Here is a 27,979-nt window from a genome sequence, read left to right on the forward strand (position 1 = left end):
AGGTCACATGCCTTGTTAAAATCCAGTACATTAAGGGCTTGTTTGTTTCAGAGAGAACATTAATAACGAGGCTAATGAGAGGCGTACGGCAAATCTTACAGCAAAATTCAGCTCTATAAACACACGTAGTTCTATAGGCAAAAAAAGAAAGGAGAAAAGAAAGAAGAGATCGTGGGGAATGAAATATTAAATGTGAAAATAATAAAGGGAACTATAAATGGAAATAGAGCAGCTTTTCTCCCTGGCCCCTCTGGGAGGTTCAGGGTAGCACTCACTCGGGTTGAGTTCTTATTGGGGGCTGAGGCGGGGCAGTCGGGATCGGTGGGGTTGAGGCAGGGACGGTCCATGTACCCATGTCCCACTTCAGCCTTATTCAGCATCTCCTCCCAGCTGTCCACTTGATAGTTTATTTTCTTTAACTCTTCCAGGAATTCCAAAGGGTCAAAGTTTGTCCACCGCAAAGGAGGTTTACCTCTGCGAAAGAAATCAGGAGGGGAGACCATGAAAGGTAACTTTCAAACTCCCGAGAAGAGTCACACATCTGCATGTTTTGTATCCACATTGTATCCATGTTTTGTATCCACATTGCGAGAGGCTTTTTGGTAATGCTGGGACTCGGGCATAAAAATATAAATGGTCCTTTCCTGTAGGTCTGCATGCAAACTTCAGTCAGGGAAATAATTCATGATTGAAAATGGCAAGCACAGGGCTTGAGTTAATGGGAGCAGCAAATCAATCTTAATTGACAGTATATGGCATCTTATATCAAAAAAAATTAGCCAATGGATATTTCCAACCAGAGGACTGAGATCCAAAGCTCAAGGGGAAGAGAAAGGCGGGGTGGGGATCGCAATGTCAAATTAGCACTCGCTGGCCTAATAAATACTTCGCAAATGTCATCGATCAAAACATTTGATCTCTGTTCCCTTTAACGGTTCCATACTCATGCACTCTCCCCGACAGCCTGGCAGCCGGGCGGGCGAGCCCCCCGCGGCCTCTGCCATCACCACCATCACAGTCGCTTCCCCCCACACTCACTTTTGAATTTGTGCTGTTGACAGACCAGAAAGGCTTTTGGCTGCCTGTTATGTGGTTCAAACCACACTGTAGCTGCTTAACCAGGCTGAAGTCATTATTCAGAATCTCCCAACCAGAAAACACAAAACCCCTTATTTCCCATCTAAAACTGCACACGGAAGGTCAGGGGATGGCCACTACAAATTGCTTTTGCAGATATGTGCAAGCCAGGACAGAAACAATAACCCAAGCACCAACTCTTGCATAATTAACTGAAAATGTCTACACCGATTAACAATCACTCTTTAAAAGACGCGGTATGTATAATATCCAACTGCTAGACTGTGACGCATCCCCGACCAGGGCCTTCCAAGACAGGGCACTTCCTCCTTAAATGTCACCAATATGATCCAAACAAAGGTTCGTATTTTACTTCACAAGAAGATCTTGAAGTTTCCCTTGAAATATTTTGTTCTGACATGCACCCACCAACAAACTTCCTTCTTAAAAAATAAGTTAAAGATCTAAGCGCCTGGCCTGCAAAACCACATTTTATAAAGAGTTAAAACAAAATCGCACATACTCTGCAATGATTTGCATTTTATTTGCATATAAATAGGCTGGTAAAAGTGAATGAAACTTAATGATGCCTACCGAACTTTTTTTTTTTGAAAAGGGGAAAACCATTCTGCTGGAATCCCCTCTTCCCCCACTATTCACTCAAAAAATGCACATGGAATTTCAATGTTTTTATTTCTTGTTCAGAACTGAAATAGAATCAACAATGATGAGCAACGTCAGAAACCCTGCGTCTTAGGAATTCAGAAGTCAGACGTCAGAAGACGGGAGGACACTTACAGGAGGTATGCCGTCCCCGACTGTAGCTTCGCCCCTTCCCAAAAGCAGTCCAAAGGTGTAATGATTAAACAAGGGTAAAGATATTCTATGATCTGTCAAGGTGAAAAAGAACAGGCTGTGCATTAGGCAAACACATCCACTGGGGTGTTTTCCAGAATTTTTGAGATCTTTTTTTTTTTTGCAGACAAGAAAATATACCTGATCCATGTAACCGGTTTCTGTGATAAGTTCTCCTGATTTGTAGCACAAGTGTTCCAATTTCCACTGCCTGTTGGAATGAAAAGCAGAGACAAAAATTTCTCATGGTGATAAAGGAAACTAGTGCAAAATCAGAACAACAGAACATATAAAAAGAATTGCAGTTTCGATCACTTTGAAGCATCTGTCAAAACTAGCAGGGCTTTTGCCAAGTGGAGAGACCAGAAAGCTTGCTCTAATGAATAGATAATACTCGATTGTAATTAACATGTGGGGTGTTTATGTAAATGAATGCTACCAAAGTACTTGAAAAGTCTTGTTTTCTTAAGTGTTTTCCCAATAATCTTATTTACACCATTAATCTGCTTTTCCACATACATTAATCAACTTGAGGCAGCCCAGCTGAATCATCACGAATTCAAAACAAGTGGGGGTCAAGTCCATGAGGCTTATGATGTATTCATGCAGAATATCCTATACGTTATAACTTATACAGATGCTGTATACTGACATTTTTATTCATAAGCAGGGTTCGAAACAAACTTCCTGCTCTTAACTAAGAACATAATAAAAGGACATTTGTGGGGTGGACTGAAGTCCCACTCCACAGTCCTTTCTGTTCTTGTCTTACGGAAATCACATTAAATACACAGATCAAGAATTAACTCAAAGTTTTATCTCTAGAAGGGTATTGCGCAAACCCATGCTTTCTGAATGTGTTAGGGAGATAAGCTGAATGATGAAAAATAGGAAATTTGGAAGGGGAATTCATCAGAAGTAAAAACAAAACAAAACAAAAAAAACAAAAATAAAAACAAAATTCCACCCATCTTCTTGATCTCCACAGGGAGGCCTGTCTTCATCCAAGGGAGCTCTCTAGACTTCAGCCTCTTCCCTGTGCCTCCTCCCAGGACCTTCCTAAATGTCACCTTTCTGCTGATAAGCCTGGACCAGCGCTGATGAAAATGGCCCCCTTTTCTAGAGCCCCAGTCCATAGTGGATACCTGGACACTGTAGTGGGCACTGCCCAAGCTTGGCTTTGTCCTGCCTATCTGTACAGATGTCTTTCCTCTTCCCAAGAGCAGGGCTGATGCCACCCGTGTATCTGTCCAGCTGTCCCTTTACCCACCCATCCAAATCTTTCAAGTACGTGTGTGCCTGTAAATGTACATACTCACATGCACACACACACGACACATGTGTACAAACACACATATAAACGCGCATAAAACACACATACGAATACACACACATGTATTTTAATTCTGTAGAGCACCAACACAGAATACCCAACACTCATAGGTTCTCAGTACCACTTGATCAACTAACTCTTACTCATGCTGGTTTTACAAGGGCAAGGCTATGCAGTCACTGGCCTCAGAACCAGAAGACAAGGGTTTGGAACCTGGCTCCATCACTTAGTGGTCACATGAACTTAGATGAGGGCTCTCATAAGCCTAAGTCTCAGTCTTTTCACCAAAAAGAAAAGGGGAGGGGGGAGTGGGGGTTGAACTACACATGCCTTCTTTAAAAAAAAAAAAAAAAAAAGTTTGGGTTGTAGATGGACACAAGAGCTTTGTTTGATTTATTTGATTTATACATGGTGCTGAGGATGGAACCCAGGGCCTCCCTCACAGGCCTCCTGAGGCAAGTGCTCCACCACACTAAGCCATCAACCCAGCTCTCACCTGCATCTCCAAAGTTCATGACAGCACACAACATTTCCCTGGCTCCATCTTAGCTTAAAGGTGTAATTTCAGTTTGCAGACCCTCAAATCTTCTCCTAGCCCTCTCCGAGCAGGGGCTCCGTTTCTGAACAACGTCCTCAGCACACAGGAACTCGTCTCTAACATCCGCCTCCAGGCTTTTTCAAATTCTTCCCTTGCAAACTGCACTGGGTTTCCGCCTTCCCTACAGCTTTTTCTACAGACTGGTGGCGGGGTGGCGAGCTGGCCTGACCCAGTGCTGAAACACCTCCTCTTGGCTCCCCAAGTCCCTTTGCACACACTGACCTGGGAACCACCTAGGATGAGACAGCTAGCTGACAGACGACTTTCCCAGTTGTGGTGTCCCTAGGGTCCTGCTCTAGTCAGAATGGGCCCCGTGGCCAATCCAGGTACACCCTGAGGCAGTGAGTCAGAACAGGGACAAGCAAAAGTCCTACCTGCACCCTGTCCCAGGCTCTGCAGTCCCTGAATGTCTATGTTGCTGTTTCCTCACTTTCACTGTAAACAAAGTCACGTCAACCCCTTGGAGTTAAACAGAGCTGGAGCAGCCCACTCAGTGTCCTCTGGAAGTGGGGTTTAGGGATGGCCATCTTAACAAGCCGTCAGTCAATCAAAAACTGAACCACCCAGTCTGCACAATGGACATGTGTGGTTCCTGTCCTGAAGTGACCAGCAGTTTAGATACATTGGGACAAGGATTGTTCTGTTCTAGAACACTTCCTAAACTTTCACTTGACTCACAGCATTGTTAAATGAAGAGAACAGGTGCATTTTTAAAGAAGGTGTGAATCTACTTCATGTATAAAGAATTCCCAGGGAGGCTCCCCCAACCTATCTGCTTGATGACACAGGTCAACTATGGCTAAAAAGTAAAGAAGGAACTACTTCCCAGTTTGGCTCTCTGTGTGCTTTTTTTTTTTTTTTCCTTAGCATTGTTATAAGTTGTATAAAGGCAATTCAAAATATAGCTGCTCTGAAAATAGCTTAAGACCACTATGTTAACAATACCATCAATTTCAAAACAAAACAAAACAACACCTTAGGCAAAGGAACATGAAATAGCCCAGATATACGGTCACCCAAGTGGGTCAGAAGCATTGTCACTGGAGGTGGTACCAAGATACTTACCAAAAAAACATTATCAAGCACAGGCTGAGCGTTTCTAATTTGAAAATCTGAAATACTTCAGAGTCCAAGACTTCTTGAGTGACAACGTGATGCTACCAAGTGGAAAAATTCCACACCCTAAAACTCTGTTTCGTGCATGAATTGCTAAAAATGTTATATCAGGTCACCTGGCTACGGATAGAAACTATATTTGAAACACAAATGAATTTTATGTTCAGACTTTGGTCCTATCCCCAGAATAGATATCTCATGAGGAATACCCCCTACTCCAAAACCTAGAATCAAAAAATAAAAAAGAAAACAAAATGAAAAAGAAACAGTTCTGACCCTGAGTATTTTGCATAAGGAATACACGACCCATAATGTACTTGCTTTGTGACCAAATTCTACAAACAAACCAAGATGAGCTCAGCGACAGAGGTTCAGTCCCCAGCAGGACAAACAGACCACAAGAAGCTTCCTGAGAACACCAGCTGAACTGGCGCTCCAGGGACACCTTCGGGGAACCTAACAAGGAGGGACCTGGGCCGCAGCCTGTCCCGGCCTCACCTGTTGTACATGTACACGTGGACCCGGCTGGCCTGGAGCGCCGAGTCCAGGTGCTGCAGCAGCGCCTCCGCGGTCAGGACGGTAGCACCTTCTTCTTTTGGGGTCTGGATCATGAGCTGGGGGTTAAACATGGCCTCTTCTCCAATCTTCTGGCGAGTGTAATTTAACTCACGACTCACTCGCCCACCAACTGACAAACACGGGCAGGTTTCGGTGAGAACGGCAAAACAATAAAATAAAAAAATAAAAAACGTCACCACAAGTCCGAGGCGTCGCCTCCCTCACGGAGGCAGGTTCTGACACAGTGAGTGCTCTGCCGCGCCGGGGGCCGTTTGAGGAGCAGCACTCAACCCATTCAGGGCAAGGTTAACCATGCATGTGACCAACATATGAAAATCCGCGCTGACCCGCATGCCACTCTTGCGGACCCACCGGATGCGCGCTTTGTGCGCTTTCTCAAGGACTCGCCATGTGTCTGAGGGGGAGGGGCAGGAAAACTCGAGACACCTTTTCCTGCAGACTAGACCAAATAACCCTGTTACAATTTCTTTCACTTGTATAAACAATGTGCCCCTGCAGCACATTTCAAGATAAATGGCTTCAATTTACACTCTTCTCCTAAGTAATCTGGCAAAGGTAACAAGGAAATGTTTCTCCTTGTGGAAAAAGAAACAAGAAAAGGTGGCACGTGTGTGTTGGGCACGCAACTTGCCAGGAGAAGATAAATAATGTGATTCAAGTCAGATGCACACGGGAAACCCCACAGAGGAGGAGCAGGCGGTATCAGCTGGGCCATCATGGGCCGTCCCTGGAATGTGGTTCTATCAGAATCATCCAGAAAACACAGGTGCAGGTCCTGAGTCACCCAGGGGTGGGTGGCCTGTGTTCAGGAAGCTCCCCAGGTGATCCTGCACCTCTGCAGAGGCTGGGAAGCCCCACCCAGCCCCACCCCAGCCCTTCAGCAGGTTGGTCGTAGCTGGGTGCAGGTGGCCAAACCATCCACACCAACTCTGCAAACTGCTTTGTCCCGTCCCTCCCTCCTTTTTACATCCTCAGGCCCAGGCTAATATTCAATTGTTGTTTGAAGCAGGGCAACTTCAGAAAAGTGGCACCTGCCCCAGAAAGCACCTTGTGGGGATGGTACCAAGGGGGACCCTCGAGTGTCTCCCCAGGCCATGCACTCCAGGGCCAAGGAGGCGGGTCCCCAGAGTTCCTAAAGTCACCCATAAGTTGATTTTTTGCTGAAGAGCAGGCCTCCAGCTAGAGTTTAGAAAGAACTCAGCGATTTTAGCTTTCCCACGAGGAGGAATCCTTTTTCTTCAAGTTTAGTATTCAAGGACATAAACATTTGGTTTGGGCAAGTAAATAAGTACTGGGAACAGCGGGGCGTTTAGTTCTTTTGGCATATTTTATAAACAAGGGGGCAGGCTAAAAAGCAAATAATGCCCTCATTAGGAAAACTAGCGCAGAATTTCGGGCTGGCAGGACCCTCTGTGCAGGTTCACGCAGACGCCAAGGCCGCCTGGAGCTCTGGGAGGAGGCGTGAGCGTGTGTCCGCATCAGCTGGTTCCTTAACAGCATCAAGACCCCCGTGTGCTTGACAAATGCCACAGTGAGGCAGTGGCTGAGGGCCTCACAATCAATTTCCAGTTAAAAGCGCTGGAGTCCTGGGGGTGGCACCCTGGTAGAGCGCTTGCCTAGTATGCCCAAGGCCTTGGGTTCCAGCCCCAGCAGGAGCCGTTTCCTGGGCATAATGTTGCTGGCAGTGTCTTCCCCAGGGGGGGAAGGCAGGGTCTGGCTCAGTGTGTCAGGAATCACAATACATGATACCGGACGACTTCCAACCAACTAGCTAGCGCACTGAGGCGACTCGATCCGCATCCTCTGAAGGTGAAGTTGTTTGAGGCTAACGTGCCAGAGGTGGTCCAGAGGTGTCCTCTGAAAAGCTGCAGAGCTGCTCCGTCCACCCCTTGCTTTCACTGGCCTCAGCATCTCCAATCCAACGCCTCCAGCCCAAGACTCATTCTAATCCCACCCGCCTCCTCGAACATGCGCACAGCCTGGGCCTTGGCTCTCTACTAAACGCTGTGCTTCTTTTGACTTTGACTGAAACTCAAAGCTCCAGGTGACTCAAAACCAGAACCCTGAGGATAGACAGTTAAGTGATGACCAGGGAGGAAGTATCCATGCAGACAGTCTGGGCAGGGCAGGATCCTCCCCCTGGGCTATCAGAGCAGCTGCCTGCAACTATGTAACCCACAGGGCACAACCCAGGAGATAAGTGCACACAAAGTAACAAAACCAACTCCAAAGGGCCTGCTGCCCAGAGAGGATTTTACTACACCCTTCCAGACCCATGCACGACGGGCCCATGATTTGATCATGGGAGTTTTCAGAAACAATGCCGTTCCCATAGTATGAAACGAAGGTCAGTCAGGTCAGGTCGCGCACTCTGGTAGTCCCACCTCCTCAGGAGGGTGAGGCAGGAGGAGAGCTAGTGCTATGCCAGCCTGGGCTACTCAGATTGACCCTGTCTCAAAATAAAAAATAAAAAGGGGTGGGGATGTGGCTCTGTGACAGCGTCCCTGGTTTCAACCCCTGTTACCAAAAAAACAACAAGACAAAAACCACTTCATGGGGTCTGTTCTGTTTTTACAATGTTTATTGAAGCAAACAGATTTGAATAAAAATGTACATTTGCCATGTCTCTGGAATTAGAGATCTTTTTGCTCTTCTATCTCTTTGCTCGAGTGATGAATACAAATATCTTGGCAAGGTGATGATAAATTTCAACCAAGACAAGACTAACAACACAGGTTGGCCAAGCAAGTAGGGGTGAGACCTGACCGCTCACATTTTCTCCACCACCTGTGCTGTATCCTACTTATGACTACAGTCGATTACTTTTTATATACTATGTGGCTATTCCTTACCTAACATTTCATTTTATTTTTAACCGAACATGGCCCTTCTGTTAGTGGCCATTCATTTGACGTGGTCAGCAGTCGTCAGGGCAATTCCTTCATTTGGCAAGCATCTGTGGAGATGCCTCCCGTGCCAAGTGGTGGGAACGTTTGGTGGATGAGATCCATGCTCTGCTGCTCTGTTCCAGAGACTCCCTGGCCAGTGACGTGAACAGGCCACACACGGGCGGATCAGTAAGGGGATTTTAGAGTGTGACAAGTGCCACGAAGAAGTCAGGATGGCAGAGCCAGGTTGGGTGGTGGAGAAGGGGAAGGCAACTTCAAATGGGATGGTTGGGAGGACCCAAAGGGCAGTGACATTCAAGGGGACCGAAGAGCTGGGGTGGAAATGTTCCAGCAGAGGAACGGCAAAGCCCTCAGGTTTGGCTTACTACGAGGAGAGAAAGGAGCGTGTGTGCCTAGAGCTTGGTGGGGCCATGATTACGTCGCTCACGGCTGCGTGGGGAGACTTAGCTCCTTCTCGGGTGTACCTGTGTCATGAACTGCGCGACATTCATAGGGTCTTACGTCAGTATTCACCGAAGGTGCTGTGGAACAAGCTACGAGAAACACAAACTCCTCTAGACAAAGCAACTTCACGAACCTGCCTGACTTCTGCAAGCAGTCCTAGCAAAAGCCTGTCCTGAATCGTGGCTGAATGACAGCCCAGCGCTGTCCTCCTTTTGTCACCCACAGTGTGGAGCTTTGAGCTCAGGTTGTCCCTCAGAACCATTCCAGATACTGAAATTATACTCATGGCCTGGGAGAAAATGATTTTCTCCTTTTTCTTTTCCATTTGCAAGGTCAAAGTCCTTATATATTGTAAAAATAATCTAAAATGTTCATGAAATACTACAGAGGAAAATAACCATAGGACAGAACAGACCATAAAATCCAGTATTTGTTGGATTTGTGGGCTGGAGAACCACGTTCGTAGCCCTGATGGCAGGGTGGCAGGTGTTGTATGGGTAATTTACACCTGCTTTCCTTTTGGGGGAGGGGTTATCTCTATTTTAAAAATTTTCTTCAAGGAACATATACAGTTAAAAGCGTCTATGTGAAAAAAGAAAAGGAAAGACAGGAGAAAGGTGAATTTAAAGCAAGATCTGAATTAAAAACAAGCTCAGTGCAAAAACAAAACACATCTCCACCACAACCTTTAGTCCCCTCTCTTCATCCTGCAAGCAACAATTCTAACAAAATAACAACCAGCTTCTTTGAACAAGACACAAAATAACATTTTATACTGGTGTGTGTCTTCCATTTGCCAAGTCCCTTAACTCACTTATTTACTTAGAAGTCAAGAGCCTGGGGCGGCAGCTCTGGGCAGGCAGAGAGGATGGGGATCAGAGGGCCCTGGTTTCCAGGGCCGCCTTTTGAGTCCCCAAATGGTTAAGCCTCAGTAACATTCTCTGCAACATGGGGACAGAAATGCCAAAACCACTTCAGAGGATGATGTGAGTGTATCTTCATTACACTGGCAGTGAAGCTGCCCAGGTCCTTCCTGGGGACAAACATTTATCCTTGCTCTTACTTTACAGAGGAGCTGGGTGACTTGCCCAAGGTCCGCTGGCTAGTAAGAGGCAGCACTGACGATACTTTCATCCCAAGTCAAACGGCCCTGCCCGCTTCAAGGCTTCTGAGCAACCATCTGAGAACAAGTCCAGCAGAGGAGCTGGTCTAAAAGAACTGAGATTCTCATGTAGACCATGTTAAGCTCACACCTAGAACCTTCAGAACGCATAAGAATGCATTAAAAAATTGGCATTTTTATTTACGAGACAATGATGCTGCCTCAGAGACTTTTGAGACATGAGGGCTACATACAAATAGTCTTCCCCTGTAAATTCTGCAAAGTGTTCTCCCAAAACTCACACCAATAATTTGAAAGAGGCAGGTACAGGGCACCATTTCTGCAAAGAGCTCCTTGATCAAGCTCTGCTTATTCTCTCCTCCCCAAACCAACCCAAGGTTTCCAGGGCTGCCTTTTGAGTCCCCAAATGGTTGAGCCTCAGTAACGTAACCAACCAAGCATAGTTTTGCAAAGCAAAGAACAGCCAGCACAGGTGGGGACACCATCTGGCTAAAAGGCCCACACCTCTGGACAGTACAACTGCAATGCACTGTAGACCCAGTGCTGCCCGCTGTCCCCCGGCCTTTCACACAGAGCTGAAGGCTGTCAGTGGTGTTCACAAAAAAAAAAAAAAAAAAAAAAAAAAAAAAACAAAACCCCAAAACAAAAAACCCCTTTTAGCACAATCTTCTTGTGCTACACATAAAGATGACCAGAGGGACCAGTTGGCTTTTTTTTTTTTTTTTTAACCCCATGAAATTCCAAGTCCCTTAAGGGAGGTACTTCTGTCCCCTCACCTCTGTACGTGCAGAGAACACAGGCATACCAGGGGCATGGCACACACTCAAAGTGCTGCATGAATAGGCGAATGAATGGTCTCCATCCTGGGAACAGGCAGTCATCTGTACAAGATATTAATTCCCCCCAAAGCCTCAAAAAAGTCAATCAGTCAAAACAAATGACCCTTTCAGCCTGAAAAGTGCCCACTCAGAGTCCAATTAGGAAAATGGGCCTGTGTGTATGCAAGCGCAGCATTTGCATTTGATTAATTCCGCGAGTTATCTAACAGCCAGCCTCTAGACCGCCCCACCCCACGCTGGGCCGTCAGGTCCTTCTTTCAGGGGTCGGTTACTGTGAGGGTGCGATGGTATAAACCGCTAAAAGCGAGTAACAGCAAAATGATGGGCACCGGCTCATCTTCCAAACTAAAAAGCGAAGGTGCAGTTTCTGCCACGGGCGGCACACCCCGGCTGCGCCCAGCCGCGCTGCCCCTCCTCTTGCCTCACTCGGAGGAGGAGCCAACTGCGCCCAAAGGTTCTGGGCGGTTTTTCTCCTGGTGAGAGTCTGCCCTTGGGTGTTGCCATGGGAAAATGCTGGAATCGCACAGCCCAGAGTATTTGCCTTACGAAGATACAGCGCAGGACGCGGCCACTCTTGTGCCCAGGGACCTCTCCCGACAGCGCGGAGGGCGGAGCGCAGGTGGCGCGCAGCCGCGTGCAGGGTTCCGGCGCGCACGCTCTGTGGAGAGCACTGCCCCCAGCCCACAGGCCGGCAGCTTGCGGTGCCATCTGTCACCAGCCTCGCCTGGGCTGCTCCCTCTGAATGGCTTTCCCTAAGACCAACCCGCTCGCCCTGTCGGACGCAATCAGGTCAGTACAGCACTCTGCCCGCGCTAGACCTGCTGCCTGTCGCGGCTCCCAGGGCCACCAACTCCAGAGCAGACCCTGCATCTGTCGGAAGGACAGCAGAAGCCTGCTCCTGACTTCCTGCTGGACGCAGCCGGAAGTGCCCTCTATGCCCCCACAGCACCCTTCCCAAGCTGTGAGCTGTCTCCGGTCCCCCGTGACCACACCAGCATGCCAAAATGCTATGGGCCAAGCCCAACGGTCTGCAGGAAGTATGACCTGCAGGGAGGTGCCGCGCTCGGGTCACCGGGCAGCGGGACCAGGAACCGAGCCAACATCTTTTGATCAAGTTCTAAGTTCTTAACGAAGGCCTGGAGTCTTCATTAAAAAAAAAAAAAAAAAAAAAAAAAAAAAAAAAATCATAAAAACAGAAAGCAACCCAAGTACAACAGAACCGAGTGCCTGCTCCGCTGCTGCATTGCATTAACCTGGGCTCCCTTGTCAGCGCTTCTGTGGGGCCCACAGCACCGCACAGCTCTGAACAGTCTTCCTGCCGTCCTCCAGCCTGGGCCTCTTTGCTGGCCTCCTAGTTGCGCAGGCATGGGGAGGAGACAATGCGGATCCCACCTTTGCAGGCAGCCTCCTGGCCTCGCCCGAGCCCCACGCTGGCCTGATTTATCTCCAGTGCTGTTCCTTCCTCTGCATCTGTGCAGGGAGTCCCGCGTCACTGGGGGCCACTTTCATGATTTTGTTGCCATCAGGATTAGCTGGATTAGGGGCCAGTACATAAGGACCCCCTGGTGCCGTGAGGAAGTTTCATCACGGGGTCAGCATGGTGTGAACTATATTCTGTCAACACCACCACTGCTTACCGCCACCAAAAGAAAAAGAAAAAAAAAAAAAAAAGGAGGGGGCGTGGAAAAATGCTTCAGTGTAAAATGTATCAACTCATCATAGCAATAAATTCCCCCACTGGGCATTTAAAAGTGTGTGAGCCATTCAGGATTGTCCTTTCAGTGATTTTTTTTTTTTTTTTTTTTTTTTAAATCTATGAAGAATGTACTGGGTACATGGAAAGGGGAGGAAGTACAGCTGCCCATGGGGGAGGGGGAGGTCCACAGAAAAACTAGCCCTTTTTCAAAACCAGTCAAGCAGTTTAGGAAGAGTCCCACCAAGGAGACCTCATATTTTGTTCCACGGTTCACGCCATCGAGATGAGATGGTTCCTTTTTTCTAAAACAAAATTTCATCACTAATGCATCCAGCAGCCCTCCCCACCGGCCAATGTGAAGGAAAGCAGCACCAACCAGGAGGAAAGCTGGGGAGGGAACGGTGTGGGGGGTCAGAGGGTGAGGAGCAAACTAGAACTGATCTTTCATTCCTGTAAAACTCCAGCGGCTGCAATTTTTCCTCCAAGGGGATCACTTGGCCCATTTACTGACCCAAATGGCCCATCCCCAGTCCCCGCTTGTTTGGACCCTGCACGAAGTGAACACGATTTGCAGAGAAAGTCATGGGATTTCTGCAAGTGTGTGCGAGTGTGTGTGTTACAGAGCAGCCCCTGGTGCACAGAACCGGCTGTCCCATCAAAGCCGTATCTGTTATATTTCTGTCCTACTCTTCTGTTTGGACTATTCACCCACAAGAGAAAGGGAGGTAAGCTCTGGCGGCCCTGACCTGCAGCTGGAACACAATACTTTCGCACAGCCCTGGCGACCCCTGACATAAATTTTACACCGCAGCTGGCATTTACACACTCAGCATTACCATATGTATAGCTACTCGGTGCTAATTATGCTAATCACCTGTCTAACTCGCTGCTGCGAAAAATGGTTGTATTTAGCAGTCCAGTGCGTACCAATGCAGCTTACTGTGTGGCTGAAATGTACATTCAGATGGCCCTGAATGGCAAGATTTTTCCACGTTGCTGGCTACATTCAGGCCTCAGAAAAATTTATTCAAGTCAACTGGTTTCGGTCCGCAACAAAAAAGTTACGAGAAAAAAGTGAGTGTGTTCTTGCCCTAACATTCTGGATCTGCTTGCAAGCAAAATGATAAATCAATTGGTGTGGGAAACAAAAAGGGAGAGGGATTTCTTTTGGGAGCCATGTGAAACTGTAGCCTATTTAAAAAAAAAAAAAAAAAAAAAAAAAGAAAGAAAGAAAGAAAAAGAAAAAAAAAAAAAAAAAAAAGAAAGAAAGCAAAAAGAAGGGTCATCCTATTCCCCAAATCTCTAGAAAGAGCAGTTAATAGATATTTAGCCCTAATCCCAATTCTCTTAAATTGCAAGCTTTGTTTGCAATTAAGCAAAGTATTAAACATGTACAATTCCCCCCCATCATGCATAGACTCAAACAATGGTATCATATTTATCAATTTTACTCATTACAACAGTGTGTGTACTTCTTGGGGGGGGCAATCAGCTAAAAGGAAAGAAATAATTTCTTAGGCAGCTAAGAAAAATTTTTTTGTTATTTTGTTGCTTAGAAAGCCTCTATTTGAAAAAGGGCTGTGTGTGATGTGTAAGTCTTATTTTGTGAAGGTTTCTGGTTTCCCACTACAAGAGCAAAGGAAATCAGGGAGCAGGGGTGGGGGAGATGGGAGAATTCAAAAAAGGGAAAAAACAGTTTTCCCAGATCACTCTACTGAATGAATTTCTTGAATCAGGACAATATTAGTGCAGCTATTTTAATAATGCCTTAAATTCAAAATGAAATCCGATTTCCTCCTAACTCACAAAATATGTTCATATTAGTTTACAAAGCCCCTGAGTTTGGGCAGCGTGAGGCTGTGTGGTTGCACAGATGATGCCCAGGCATTCCCATCCCCTTTCCCTGCCAGTGGCCCTGTGACACATCTGACCCGAGAGTGGCTCCAGGTGCCCGCTTGCAGTCTCATCTTCAAATGATCGCCTTTAGCAGAATCCTCACTTAAATCCAGAAAGCAGGAACAAAGGGAAGGCCACTGATTTCTGCACCCTGTCGTGGGCTCCCCCACCAGCGCGACATAACACCAGAGCAGCCTTGTGATGACTCTTGGCTTCGCACACAGGTGAAGCCACCCACGGGCTTCCCCTCACGTGTAGGGGGTCCTGCAGGAAATGGGGCCTCTCCTGGCTTGGCTTCCCTCACCTTTCAATGGAATGGGGAACAGATGACAAGGATGAGGCTCACAGGAACACAAGGCTAATGCTGTAGGAGGGCTGCCCCTCCCCACTCCAAGGAGAGTTTGAGGACGCTGCCAGGAGGACCACCTTTCTCCCCACCCCCGTTCTGTTCAGTGTGTGTTGGGGGGCTCGAACCCAGGGCCTCACCGAAGCTAGGCAAGCGCTCTACCGCTCAACTACATCCCTAGCCCCTCCCACATTTTATAAAGTTATCTACCTAATGAGGCAACGTTATCCAAGCCACATCTTGCCCTCTTTGGCATTCCAGTCCCACTGACTGTTTTTTGCCATTCATTCCACAGTGTTAATTTATCTGGGTTTTGTAGTTCCAAATCTTGACCGTGCAGCCCAAAGCACCAGGACCACTACTGCGCGGGCTCCCTGCACAGTGAGGGCCCACCCCGCTCCTCCCCTCTCAATCTCTCACTCTCCTTAAATAGGAGATGGACCACCCTGCCTCGTGGCACGGAGCAGTGTTTACATTGCAGTACTCGCTGTGTAATACATCTGGCATTTTTGGGCAAGATTCCTGAGCTAGGGGCCAGAAGCCCTTAAGCAATGATTTAAGAAGAAAAAAAAAAAAAATCATGCACATTGACTTAACAAAGTCCATTTCCAGTTCCTTCTGCTCACTGCTCTAGGTTTATATCAATAACTGCAAACTATCTCGGTTGCTGAACTGAGTAAATCTACTCCTTCTTTTTGTTTATCCTAATAATAATAAACAAAGCTTGTGCAGTGATATGGGGACTTGCTTCTCTCTGGCCCGTCTTTCATGGCCAGTGGTGTTATGGGACCCACATGCAGTGTGGACTATTCGGGCCAACTGGCACCTGGGTTTCTGGATCAGAAATAACGTCCTGCCTCCACACTGTAAATCTCTCCACAACAACCTTGTTATTCATTAGCAGCTACCTGACTGCCCACCACAGAAAGTTTCCTGAACACATGACAACTGTATTTTCTACTATGCTCCAAACCCCCAAAAAAACACAATAGCCATGTCTCTCCTGAAGGGGTTGAGGATGCAACTCTTTACATGTAAAATTCCTGAAGACTTCCCCATGAGTTAAGCAGTTTCTCAACGACAGCATTCTACTGATTTGGAAGGCTAATCATATCTGTCAAACCTAGTTAAAGGGTACACACGTAGGCAAAATCAGGCAATGCAGTGTAAAGGGGTAGGAACATCCTAAATCCAACTAAAGGAAGAAAAAGAAATTAAAAAACTATGAAGTATTATCATAAAGCACGCAAAGTCAGAGACTGGCGGCAAAGAACAAGGTATGGGAGAGTTTACACTTTGATTTTGTGTCTTTAAAGAATGTTCCCACTGGAAGATTCCAAGGAGCTTCCTCCTTCTGAGCAGGCAAAGTGCCCCCTCCCCGCCAGCAAAGCCTTTGCTCTCTGGGATGTCAACCAAGACTTCTCACGAGGACTGAACATCCAAGGCTTCAGAGTCGGCCAAAATCTGGATAAGGATATCCATCTTCTTCGATCTCTATCCAACTCCATATTCCTACTGGTTTTGGTAGGGGAACCATCCAGCGTAAGACTGAAGGAGAGCTCCTGGGAGGGATGTCAAGGTCTGTTCTACTTAGCAGCTCAGGACACCACAGGACCCACTTTCCCATTTCATGTGCCACAGTAAGGACAGGCCACCAAGACATATTTCTCATGCCCTCTGGTGGTTTGGTATACACTGAAAGAACTTAATGGATTCTAAAGTGATCTCCAAAGTCCACAAAGCTGTTAAGCACCTTCAGTAGGAGACACACATCTGCTGACAGGAACCCATCAAAGAACCAACTCATTGGGCTGGTCCTGGAACCAACTCAAACCAACATAAGAAACCCAAGGACACAAGGGCGGTTCTCCATCAAGTGTCTTCTATAGCCAGTTTCAAAAAATAAATTTTCTAATTCCCTCCTGTCAGTTTGTGACTCACCAGACATAAGACCATTTCAGATTCCACACTGGTAAGTCCAGAATCCTCTCAGGAGGAAACGCCTGGGCAGTTTAGGAGTGGAGGGGTAGGTAGAAGTAAGGGTGGGAGCAAGAACAGGAAGAAGGAAGGAACCAGAAGAGGTTTGGGGAGCCGATGAGGGGCACAGACACAAAAGCACACAGGTGTGCTGATCCTTAGGGATGTCCTAACTCCCCCCAGAGTATCAAAATAGTGCCCAAATACTATCCTGCAAAATGGCTTCTGTTAAATCTGACTCCCTTTAAAATAACTATAAAATCTCCCCATATTTGTGTTAAAAGCCAGCAAAACTTGTAGAGCTGAACACATGCCCTGAGCCAATGGGCACACTCTTTAGGGTTCCACCTGAGCCCACAGCGGGCATGGGCCATGTGGGGGGCAGCCCCATCAGAAGCCCCTTTCCCTGCAGCACTGTGGCCCCCTAACCCCAACATGAGCAGCACAGCAAGGACAGACCAGTCCCAGCTCGCCCCGAGTGGACAGGGCTCTGGGGGTCACGGGCAGGTCAGCTTTGAGGGAGAAATCCAAATGAAACATAAACAGGCCCTGGGCAGACCAGACAGCTCCGGCCGGCCAGCCGGCAGTAATCCGGCATCAGCTGCGGCGCAGATCTCCACACGCGGGCGGCGGCTCGTACATCTGGAAGCTGTCATCTGCTGGAACTTCCAAGCGGCATTATGTGTATCTGAGACACCCCGGGGCCCAACCTGGCCTCTCGACTTCCGGGAGGGTCAACGCAGGTAGCAGGGAGATAGAGGGGCTTCCCAGGGGCTGGTCAGCCACCCGGGTGGGAGGCACCTCAGGCTCAGGTTATGCATCTGCTATTTGATATTTTTAAAGTTAATGATTTTGGGTTTTCAAGCTTCGACTCTAAATATGAAAGGAATGGCACACCTGCTTCTACCTCTGGTGTGCAGCTGCTGCTTGAATCTAATAAACACCTATCTAAATAGTCTTCATTTAAAAAAAAAATAATGTGCAGGGGTCCAGGGAACACAAGAAAGCTGCATTTCACTGTCTTTCTGTGCCTGTGAAATGTCCTCAGACAGACAGTCCACTGAGTGGAAATGGGGGGTAACCATGGAGGGGCGGCAGAGACAGGGCCCTTCTGCCCCTCTGGTGGAGTCCCTCTCTGCTATCAGCCCCTCGCCTGCCTTGGTCCTGCTCCGGAAGGCACTGCCAGGGTGCAAGAGAGAGACCAGAGCTAACCATGGCTCCCACTTGGGGAAGCTCTACGGACACTTTCTAGGAAGTCCGCTTGGTGCTAAAGGCCTCCAGCCTGCTGGGACTAAGTGCAACAAGGTCTTCACACAAAAGTGGCCACACACCCCACAGCAAGCGCTCAAGGACCAAGTGTTCTTTTTCCCATGGCCTTTTTTCCTTTCCTCATAGCAGTTAAAAATTTTATACGGAATGTCATTCTAAGTAAAGAAAAAGTAAAAACTTAAATTCGTAGTACCGTAGTATGACCTGGCAGGAGTCATCAAGGTAAGAGGAGGGATGGCATGGAGGGTTTCTCCAGACCACAAGCCCTTGCCTTTACCACCACGCAGTTGCAGCCCTCGGGCTACCCTGTTTTCCACTTGCACAACATGGATCTTTTACTTGGAATGACTTCTCATCTAAACCACTGCTTCTCAATTGGGGTGATTCTGTACACCCCTCCCCCACTTCCCCAGGATTTCTGGCAACCAAGGGGAACATTTTACTTGATATGGCAGGAGGGTGCTACTGGCATCCAGAGGGTGAAGGCCAGGGATACTGCTGACCATCCTAGAGGCAAGGACAGCCCCTCACAGCAGAGAAGGGAGGAGGATCTCAAGGGTCTTCCATAGCCAAGCACCCAACTTGATTTCAAGAGCACAGAGGCACAGTGCCATCAAGGTACAAATTTGGGAGCACCTACAGACATCGACATGTATTTTTTCATTGAAAAAAATCTCCCAAGAGGCTGGGATGGAGCTCAGTAGCAAAGCGTTTGCCTCGAATTTCCAAGGCCCTGGGTTTAATCTCCAGTTAAAAAAAAAAACTATTTTTGTTTTTTTAAACAACATTACAACTCTCCTCACCCTCCCTCAATGCTGGCCTCCAGCCACTAACAGCAGACACCACGGCAATATGGAGACCCGTCAAGTGGGTACCCTCTGCAGACAAGGAGGCCTGGGTTGGGCAAGCTTTCGGAAAGAACTCAAAGCTCCAAGAGATAAATGAATGTTCTTTCTGTCACCAGAGATTCTCAACCACAGACACGGACAGAGGGAGGCTGGTGTGGGGGGGTCAATATGAAGGGAAATAGATATTAAGGGGGACTAGGAGGATAAAACCGCTAAACAAAAGGAAATGCCAGCAGAGAAAAGGGCAAGATGGAAATACACCCGCTGCCATCTGTGTCCAGGGAAGACACCAGAGGCCAAATATGCTGGCACACACCAAGGGACAAGCCACCACGGCCAGCAGGCAGAGCTGCAGCTCCCAGCCACACCTCCTGTGGGAGGGCCCTGCAGACCCTTCCAAGCCTCCAAGCTCCCACCTGCAGCTCAGGGACCCCAGCAAAGGGCCTGAGGTGTGGAGGCCACACCCCTATCCTCTGAGCACTGTCCCTGATGTTCCCTCTGTAGGGATATCCCCCACTCACCTCACCCCACCCTCCAGTCCCCTACTTCCTCCCTAGGGTCATCCGAGAAGGCGAGAAGGCGTGAAGGCGTCCCTGTCTGCTCTGCCATGGTGGCAACACAGCCCTGCAGGTCAACTGCCCAGGATGAGCCTGTGGGCCTGCTGGGTGGAGGTCCCTGAGGCAGGGTCTGTGGCTTCTCACCAAGCTTCCTCTGGACTGGGTAGGGCCTGGTGCAGAGAAGGCACAGCAAACATGTGCAGAGTGTTTCTAGTTTTAAATGTCGGTTCATCTCTTTCCCACCTTGCTGCCATTGTCGTGTTTTCTTAAGGGCAGATGTCCACTACATCCTTGCACCAATTCTACTTACCATTATTCCACTCACAGGTGAGCTGGATTTAACACGAATGACTTGCAAATAATATAACCCCAAGACCCAAGCTGGCACCTGACATATAACTGACAGTTTCTTAAAAGGCAATCATTACATGAATATCTTAACAGAACCTGAAAGTTCTTATCACCCATTGCATGTGTGTGTGCACATGTGTGGGTATATATTGGTCTGCACATTGTGGCTAATGCACTCAAACTATCCTTATCTTCCTCAGCATGTTAAAGCATGAAAACTCAAATCAAAGACATGGCTATCAACTGGGTCCCTGAACTCGGCTGTTTTAAAAATATATTTGGGCAGACAAGAGAATGCAGCATTGAGCCCATGTGTGCACACACACACATACACACAAAGACAATTGGATGTCATGTATGTGCCATTTCTTTGATCACAGGAAAAGTAATCATTTTTTCCCAAACTGTCCCTCAGTATCCCTCTTCCCTTTAAATCTTACCCTTTCTTCTCTTTGGTTGCTTTTAACCAGGGAAATACACAACCAAATATTCATCTGGTTTATATGTGGAGCAAATACCTAGTTCATGAAAAAATCTCGTGCCCAGAACTTTTCCTGTTTTAACTAAGAAAGCACCATGTGAAGACATCTTTGCTGATAGTGATAAAGTTTATCCAAAAGACTGAGACCCAAGTGGACCCAAATTTGGGGATGGCACTTAATTTAATTCACTGACCTCCACTGACATCTAGGGCAGCAGGAAATTCTCACTCCTGAGAGCAAATGCTCAAACTATTCTACCAAGTGCTGACACGACCCCCAGCTCATTCGATCTCAAGATCTTCTACAGTTACATCTACTTTAAATAGAAATGAACCCTGTGGATCAGCGTGGCAGTCCTCCGGCTGAGTTCACCTGCATTTATGAAACTTGCTTCTTCTACAGGGGCAGAATCTAGCATGGAATGCACACATGCATGAATGGATGGACGGATGGATGACAGATCAAGGCCAAGGCAGTAGGGGATTAAGTGACTTCAGTCATTAGTAGGTCAAGTGGACAGAAACGTGTAGGTAAACCATAGTTTTTCACTTTTAAGATAGGGCGATAACTGTTAGAAATAAAACACATACACTATATGATAAAAAGAGATAAATAATAGCTACTTTATTCAACTGTAAGGCATGGGAAACATACAATGAATTCCCAGAATGTGGCAGTTGCTCAATAAATGAGTTTCAAATATTTGGCCCAAGAACCAAGGAGCCATGCTGAAGTTATCAATGCAGGGGCGGGGGGAGGATAAGTGCTCAGAGGCTGGGGCTAAAGCTCAATGTAGAGCAATTGCCTTGCATGCCCAAGGCCCCACACAACAAACAAAACAAAAAGGAAAAAAAAAGCAGACTGTGTCTCTAGTGGCTACCTACTATACCAGTTGGAACCCCCATCCAAGACTGTCCCCCCCTGTGGCCTTGAAGTGAGCTGGATGACCAAGAAACAGTTCTCTCTACAAATAATACTATGTTAAGAAAATCACATAATTTCACATAATCACATAATTTATTAAAGGCCTGTTGAAAACAATTGCTTAAACAACACAAAACCAATTTTCGTCATCGTGGTCAACTGGCAACAAGTAGGTTAGTCCAAAAGGTGCAAAATAAACACAGGCATGAGCCTATGACAGCTTTCTGAGGCCAGCCAATCACAGGCCTTCCCCATTACAGCCCCACCTCAGGAGTCACTGTGCTGGATGCTCTACTACATTCAGGGTTGGCACCCAAGTCCTCCTGACGCTGAGGGAGCCAATGCTAGGTCCTTCTTCCAGGCCCCTGCTGAGGGTGGTGTGCTCTGTGCTAGAACCCCCTCCTTCCCCTCTCTATCCAGGTACCCTTCCTCACCTCCATAGGAGCTTCTTATCTCCACTTAACTTTTATGACCCATTTCATCTATGAACCCAAACTCAGTGCAAGTACACTCAGTAAACTCCTTGCTAGGGACATAATAAGTGCTCACTGAAACCGTTCTTTCATCTACCTATGACAAGCACCAAACTGAGGGAAATGACCCAATGGATTCAATCCAAAGTACACTTGTATTAATGACCAAGCTACTTAAGGCAGGAATGTTTTCTGATCTTAATTATTTGAATTATTAATTGTCAGTTCTTAACTAAATACTCCACCATAGGCTTGCAAAAAGTCGCAAGATTAAAATATTCTCTGAAATTAGTCTCCAACACTATCCAGAAAGGGATCACTGAAGCAATTTATGCATAGTAACTCTTCTCTTCCAAGTCTTGACTTTGACTAGTCGTGCCCCAGGTATTTTTGTTCTGAAGTATCTGCGCAACTACTTCAATCCTCCACTCCTACCCACTTGGAAGAGAGAGCCCGAGCAATGTTTAAGGGGTTAAAATGTTTCCAGGCAGTATGATTCTTTTCTTTTCAAAAAGATAATTGAGAACCAACATGAAAAGAGAGGAAAAAAATAAATAAAAAGAAAAAGAGAAAAAGAAAGAAAGAAAAGAAAAATAAGGAAAAAATATTTTACAAAGAAAAAGAAACTCCCTACCACCAAAAGAATGTAACCATTTCCGCCTGGGGTTGGGGGGGGGGGTGGTATGGATTTTAAATTTACAATTCCTTTTCTAAGGCCGGCGTCAAGAACCTCAAATTGAGGAACATGCATGCACAAAAGCCTGGCAGAACCCCTGGGAGAGCTCCCGGGACCCTCCCTTCCAGCCAGCGTTCTTAAAACACATTTCTTTTTTCTGCCTGCAAAAAGCAGCCTTCGCGCAGAATAATTCCATTTAAAAAGCCCCCACCCGCGAGGAAACATTAATCTACTTTGCAAACATGCGTTCCAGTCTGTGCTTTACTATTTTTTTTCAGCTCCTTCCCCCCACCCCCCTTTTTTTTTGTACCTTGAGACAAATGTTTTTTTCCCCCAGAGTTGAAAGCTGTCCAAAAACAGGACCACACACGCCGCCGCCTCCGCAGGCCCGCGCTGCGCCCGCCCCCCGCCCTCCCCAGCGCGGCGGCCGCGGCCGCCGGGGGCGCGCACACTCCCAGCAGCCGGAGGGGTGGCCTCTCTCTCCACCCCCGCGCCTTTCTCTTTGGACGCGGTGGGTGGGGGCGGGGGAGGGAAGGAAGCCGAGCGGGGGAGCCGGGGCCGCGGAGGCCTTCCCCGGGCCGCGTCTCGGGGCGAGGCCCCGGCGGGCGGCGGCGGTGGCGAGCCCAGGACCCCCGGCCGTGCCGAGTGGTCCGCCCCGCGGAGGGGCCCGCGCCCCCGCCGGCCCGCCCTCGCCACTCTCTCCCACAACACCTAGCAAAGCGCAGCGCCCCGAGTAGATTACAGCGCGGCCTTTGTCGGGCGGGCCTGGCTCCCGGCCAGGCGCCCAAACAATAAACAATTCCCCCTGGTGCGGGCAGGGGGTTTCGCCGGCCACAGCGAGGCTCTAGGTGTGTGCTGGCAAATATCTTCATCAGTGGGAAGGGAGGGAAGGGACGGGGCCCGGGGAGGGACGGGCGGGCGCAGCGCCGGGCGCTGGTCGCTTACCTTCCACCCACAGCTCCTCCACGTTGGTCTCGAGATTAGCTGCCTTTAATCCCACTGCGAAGGCCCCGAATATGAGGAGGCCCACAACCAAGAACTTGCCGCAGTTTTTTTGAATGTAACAACCCAGTTTAAATAAGAGTCTCTGAAACTTCGCTCTCAGCCACAGCGGCGCTTTCCGGCCAGTAGCCTTCCCCTGGGGATGAAGCAGAAGGGAGGAGTGAACGCCGGGGGAGTCGCGGTCCGCGCGCCCACGCCCGCTCGCGCGCACCCGCCCCGGGATCCCCGGACAGCAGTGGGGGGCCCGGGTAGCCGCAGCGCAGGGACTCGCCCTCTGGGCTGGAACCCAGGCTCGAGGCAGCGCGAGAGGCGTGTGTATTGGGGTGGGGGGGGTTCATAAATCAAAGTCAGGCTGCAGTGTGGGAGATGCACCTTGGGGACTGCAGGGGCTCCCCCACGCGTGGCCTGCACAGCTTCCTGGAGTGTGACTTGGGGCGCTGGGGATAGGGACGGCGACACAGAACGGCAGGCCAAAGCAACGAGACGAACCACTCGACACAGGCGATAGATATTCACCCCGGACCCGGGAAGGGAGGGGCTGCGTAATCCCAGCGACTGAGCCCAGCACTTAACCAGCACAACACGTCCCCCTTTCCCATAAATCCTGCACCACCCATCACCCCTCGGGGTGCCCCGGTGAGTACCCGTGCAGGGGTCGAACGCTCTTTCGGAACAATATATTGCGAGTCCCCCCATCTGGACCCCCGTCTGGAGTGGTATTAAGTGGGCATCCACGTGGTGAGCGCGGCCGCGGGCGCTCACTCCCACCGCTTCCACAGCTTTGGAAGACGCCGTGTGAGCCGAATTAGGAAGTGGGGCAGCCATCTGCAACTTACGACAATATTTGTGATCGGAAGAGGGCAGCCACATGGATCTTTCCCTCCTCTCCCTTCCCTTCGGGGTAAACGTTAAAATACAGCCGAGTGCACGGGGCAAGGGCCCAGGTCGGCGCAGGCGGGGGTCCTGGCTGGGCACAGGCTGCTCCCGGCGGCGGCGCTGCCCCGGTGCTGGCCGCGGCCCCGGCGGGCCCCCGTCTGGGTGCTCGCCTTCCCCGGATTCCACACATTTCAGCGAGCCTCGTAAACACAATGAACCCGACCGCTTTGCAGACCCGCACCGCGGATTTAAGGTGGCAATTTGTTTACAACTTTCCCTCTCCCCGTCAGGTTCTGAGGAGAAGCGGCTCAAAAAATGGGAAAGAAGAGGGGGGATGTCCTCTTCCGAGGATAATTTTTAAGGGAGCAGAGATTTCATGCTCAACAAAAGTAAAACCGGCTGCCAAAAAAGGAAACCACCTTTATTTCGGCTCCCTCCCCCCTTCCTCTCCCCGCCTCTCTCTACTCCGCCTCCCCCTCCAAGATGTTAAGAAATGTGGCAGCGTTACAGGGTTTTGGGCTGCAAATAGGGGCAGGGGTGCAGAAGGAGGGAGCTCCTGGGCAAGGGGCACGGGGCAGGGCAGTGCCGCGGGCGCCCTCGAGGTGGGCCACTGGACAGCTTTCCAATGCTCCGGAAAAGGCACGCCAGGGAGGGCGTACACACACACACACACACACACACACACACACACACCTCCACCCCCTGCGGACCTCAGACAGCCCTTTCCTCCCAGGACCGGAGGGAGGGTTTGAATTTTTCAATCCCCACTTGTCTGCTGCTTTTCCTGGAGGGGTGTGTGTATGTGTGAGTGTGTGTGTGTGTGTGTGTGTGTGTGTGTGAGAGAGAGAGAGAGAGAGAGAGAGAGAGAGAGAGAGAGAGATAGAGTGTGTGTGTGAGTGAGTGGCGGGGCGATCCCAAAGAGGAAGAGGAGGGAGGAAAGAGTGGGAGGAGAAGAGAGGAAAGAGTCTGAAATGCACCTTGGAAATCTGCTCCAGAGCGAAGGCGGCGTCGCAGTAGCTGGGCCGGTGCAGATAGTCCCGGTCCGGCGCGGCCGCGCGGCGCAGCCCCCCGGTCCGTCTGCGCCTCCCGCCGCCGGCCGTCCGGCCCAGGGCCCCGCTGCAGCCGCCGCCGCCGTCCTGGGGCTCGGCGGTGTTACCAGCCGAGGCCATGTTGCCGTTGCCGCCGCCGCCACGGGGACCGAGGCTTCCCGGGCGGCCCGGCGCGCTGCTGCTGCCGCCGCTGCGGAGTCCCGGCGCGCTTGGGCGCTCGGCTCGCGAGGACGCTGCTGGCCGCCGGCTGCTCGGGCTCGGGCTCCGGTTGACAGACCTGCTGCTGCTGCTGCCGCTGCTCCTGCTCACACGGCGGGCGCTGCTGGCGCTGCGGCCGCGGCCGCTGCCGGGGAGTCAGACCCTGCGCCTTCCATTGCCACATTGCGCGGGGGTCCCGAGGTCTCTGCGGCCGCCGCTGCCCACATCCAGTTCGCGGGAGGGCGAGAGCCGGCGCGCGGAGCGAGCCTGTCCTTCGGGCGCTTCCAAGGCGCTCTTCGCGGTCCCCGACTCCCCCTACCCGCCCCCCGCCCGGCGCCGCGACCCCTTCAGTGCAGAAAGCGCCAGTAAATCCCTGCCGCTCCCGCCGGCCGCGCTGGCTCCCTCGGCGCCTCGCGAGTCGCCCGAGCAGCCGCGGAGGGCAAGCGCAGAGCCGCCGCCGCCGCGGGGTCGGAGGGTGCCCGGCGGGTCTCAGCGCTGCCGGGCCCGGGCAGCCGCCGCTGCCGCTGCTCCCGTGGCTGCTGCTGCTGGCGGTGGCGGCTCCTGAAGCTGCTGCTCGGGCTTTGGCTGCTGGGTTCGCGGTGGCTGCTCGGTCCCGGACTTTGCTTTCTGGTGCTCCACGCCGACCCGCTGGACCATTCTGCCCCCGCGCAGCGCGCCTCTCTCACTCCCGGGACCTGGGGACTCCGCTCTGTGTGTGTGCAGCGGGCAGCGGCCGCAGCAGCTCCTTGATTCAATAGATGAGATGGAAGAAGAAAAAAAAGAACTCTCTCCATTTGGAGAAAGAGGAGGAGGAGGGGAGGGGGTGGAGGGGGAGAGAGCGAGCGAAAGAGAAAAAGGCTGGAGCTCCCGCCCCCGGGGCTGTCAGATGGCTTGGGTTTCTGCGACGCGATTGGCTCGCGGAGGGCAGAAATTACTCAGCAAACATGACTATTATTAGCTGCTTAGCAACAGCTCACCAAAGTAGAGAGACCACCCAGGTAGGCAACCCCAGTGTGTGCATCCCCGGCTTCGGGGGGAGCCTCCGAGAGCGCCAACCTTCTCGCATGCAATACTTCCATTAAGGAATGCTCCCCCCTCCTTTCTTTCTTATTCCTTTTCTTTTCAACAGTGTCTTCTTTTTGTGAGTCGCCTTTTGCGCGCACACACACGCGCGCGCGCACACACACGAGCATTTGCCTCGCGATAGACACGGGGGGATATGTAATATTTTTTTAAGCGCTTAAACAATTTCTGAAATTCCTCAAAGAAAACCCTTTCAGAGGCACCTTGGCCTCAAGCTGTAGAAAATACTGGGAGGTCCGGCTTGAATTCCCAGGCCTGCACCAATAATGACAGGGTGGTGGATAGTGCGCCAGTGTGTGCCAGATTTTTTTTTTTTTTCCCTCCTCTTTTCTTTTATAACTAAAGGCAAGACTTAGGCTCTCGCAGGGAACAACGCCTCGCATTAAGATAAACAAAATGGAAAGTTAAAGAGGAAAGTAAGAACGTTGAGAAAAGCCACCCTTTAAAAAAATCCGTCTCGCCCCCCTTCCCCCCAGAAAGACCCCACGGCAACACAGTGCTGGCTTGAAGGAGTCAGTGTTCTAGAAACGTGGAATCCAGACACTGAAAGTCTCGTGGAAGCAGAAGTTTTAATTTGAATCTTTAATGTGACATTAGTGAAAGAAACAACAGAATCCTTTTAACAAGCCAGATAAATGGAATGTTTCCTTGAGAAATTAAAAAAAAAAAAAAACTCCTGATTATTTTGGGTTTGTATGAGCCCATTATATTAACCGCGTCCTTATAAAAAGTTTTAAGATTTTTTTTTTTACAAAAATCGGTGTGCATCCTGTTATATTTAATAGTAGCATGACGTAGGGGAGAATAAAGGCTTTGATGTTAGATTCATTCGAAACAAATTGTGCGCGGATAGCAAGAATTAGTCCCGAAACCGCGTCTAGTGTCACCAAGACATCCCCGGGACTCGTTTTCTATTGAGGAAAAAAACACGCGCGGCCTCTCGGATTGGTTCCTGGGGTCAGAGAAAATTAAACTGTCTACACAGCTACGTTCTTTATTTCAGGGAGGAAAAAAAAATTTTTTTAAGAGTGGAATGTGTTTTTCTTACGTTTTCAAATTAAGTTCCTCCCTGAAGTAGGCACCAGAACCACAAACCCACGATTCTGTCTCATTTTAGTATTTATTTTTTCTTTATTTTCCTTTACGGAGTTGAACTGTAGAGGGACCCGCGGTAGCGAGAAGCCGCCTGGAGCCGTGAAATGGGGCAGTGTGGCTTTAAGATGCACACGGTCTGTGTTCATTGAAAAAAAAAGAAGAAAGAAAGGAAAGAAAGAAACCCAGATGGAGGGAAAGGGGGAGGAGCGGGGGAGAAGGCGGAGCCCGGGAGACCACGTGACCCAGGGCCAAGCTGCCCGTGCGCGCGCTCGTGTCCGGGTGCGTCCGCATGCGCGCGCTGGGCTCCA

General features: G+C 49.5%; 1 protein-coding gene across 6 annotated transcripts in view; it reads right to left on the reverse strand.

The window, feature by feature from the left end:
• The window catches only part of Ptch1 (patched 1), a 67,647-nt gene that overhangs the window by 33,754 nt on the left and 5,914 nt on the right, over nt 1-27,979 (reverse strand). The window contains exons 2-7 of one of the 6 annotated variants that reach the window (XM_047526185.1): nt 25,224-26,238; nt 23,314-23,506; nt 5,478-5,667; nt 2,074-2,143; nt 1,876-1,967; nt 276-474 (exon numbers count right to left, since the gene is read on the reverse strand). In XM_047526185.1, coding sequence (XP_047382141.1) covers nt 276-474; nt 1,876-1,967; nt 2,074-2,143; nt 5,478-5,667; nt 23,314-23,506; nt 25,224-25,415 — 936 coding nt within the window. In that variant the 5' untranslated portion in view covers nt 25,416-26,238. Of the gene's footprint in view, nt 1-275; nt 475-1,875; nt 1,968-2,073; nt 2,144-5,477; nt 5,668-23,313; nt 23,507-23,742; nt 23,882-24,206; nt 24,433-25,223; nt 26,298-27,979 lie in introns of those variants that run through there. The other 5 variants (XM_047526187.1, XM_047526184.1, XM_047526188.1 and 2 more) reach the window with 5 other exon arrangements.

This window comes from Sciurus carolinensis, chromosome 15 (assembly GCF_902686445.1).
Source record: "Sciurus carolinensis chromosome 15, mSciCar1.2, whole genome shotgun sequence".
NCBI lineage: Eukaryota > Metazoa > Chordata > Mammalia > Rodentia > Sciuridae > Sciurus > Sciurus carolinensis.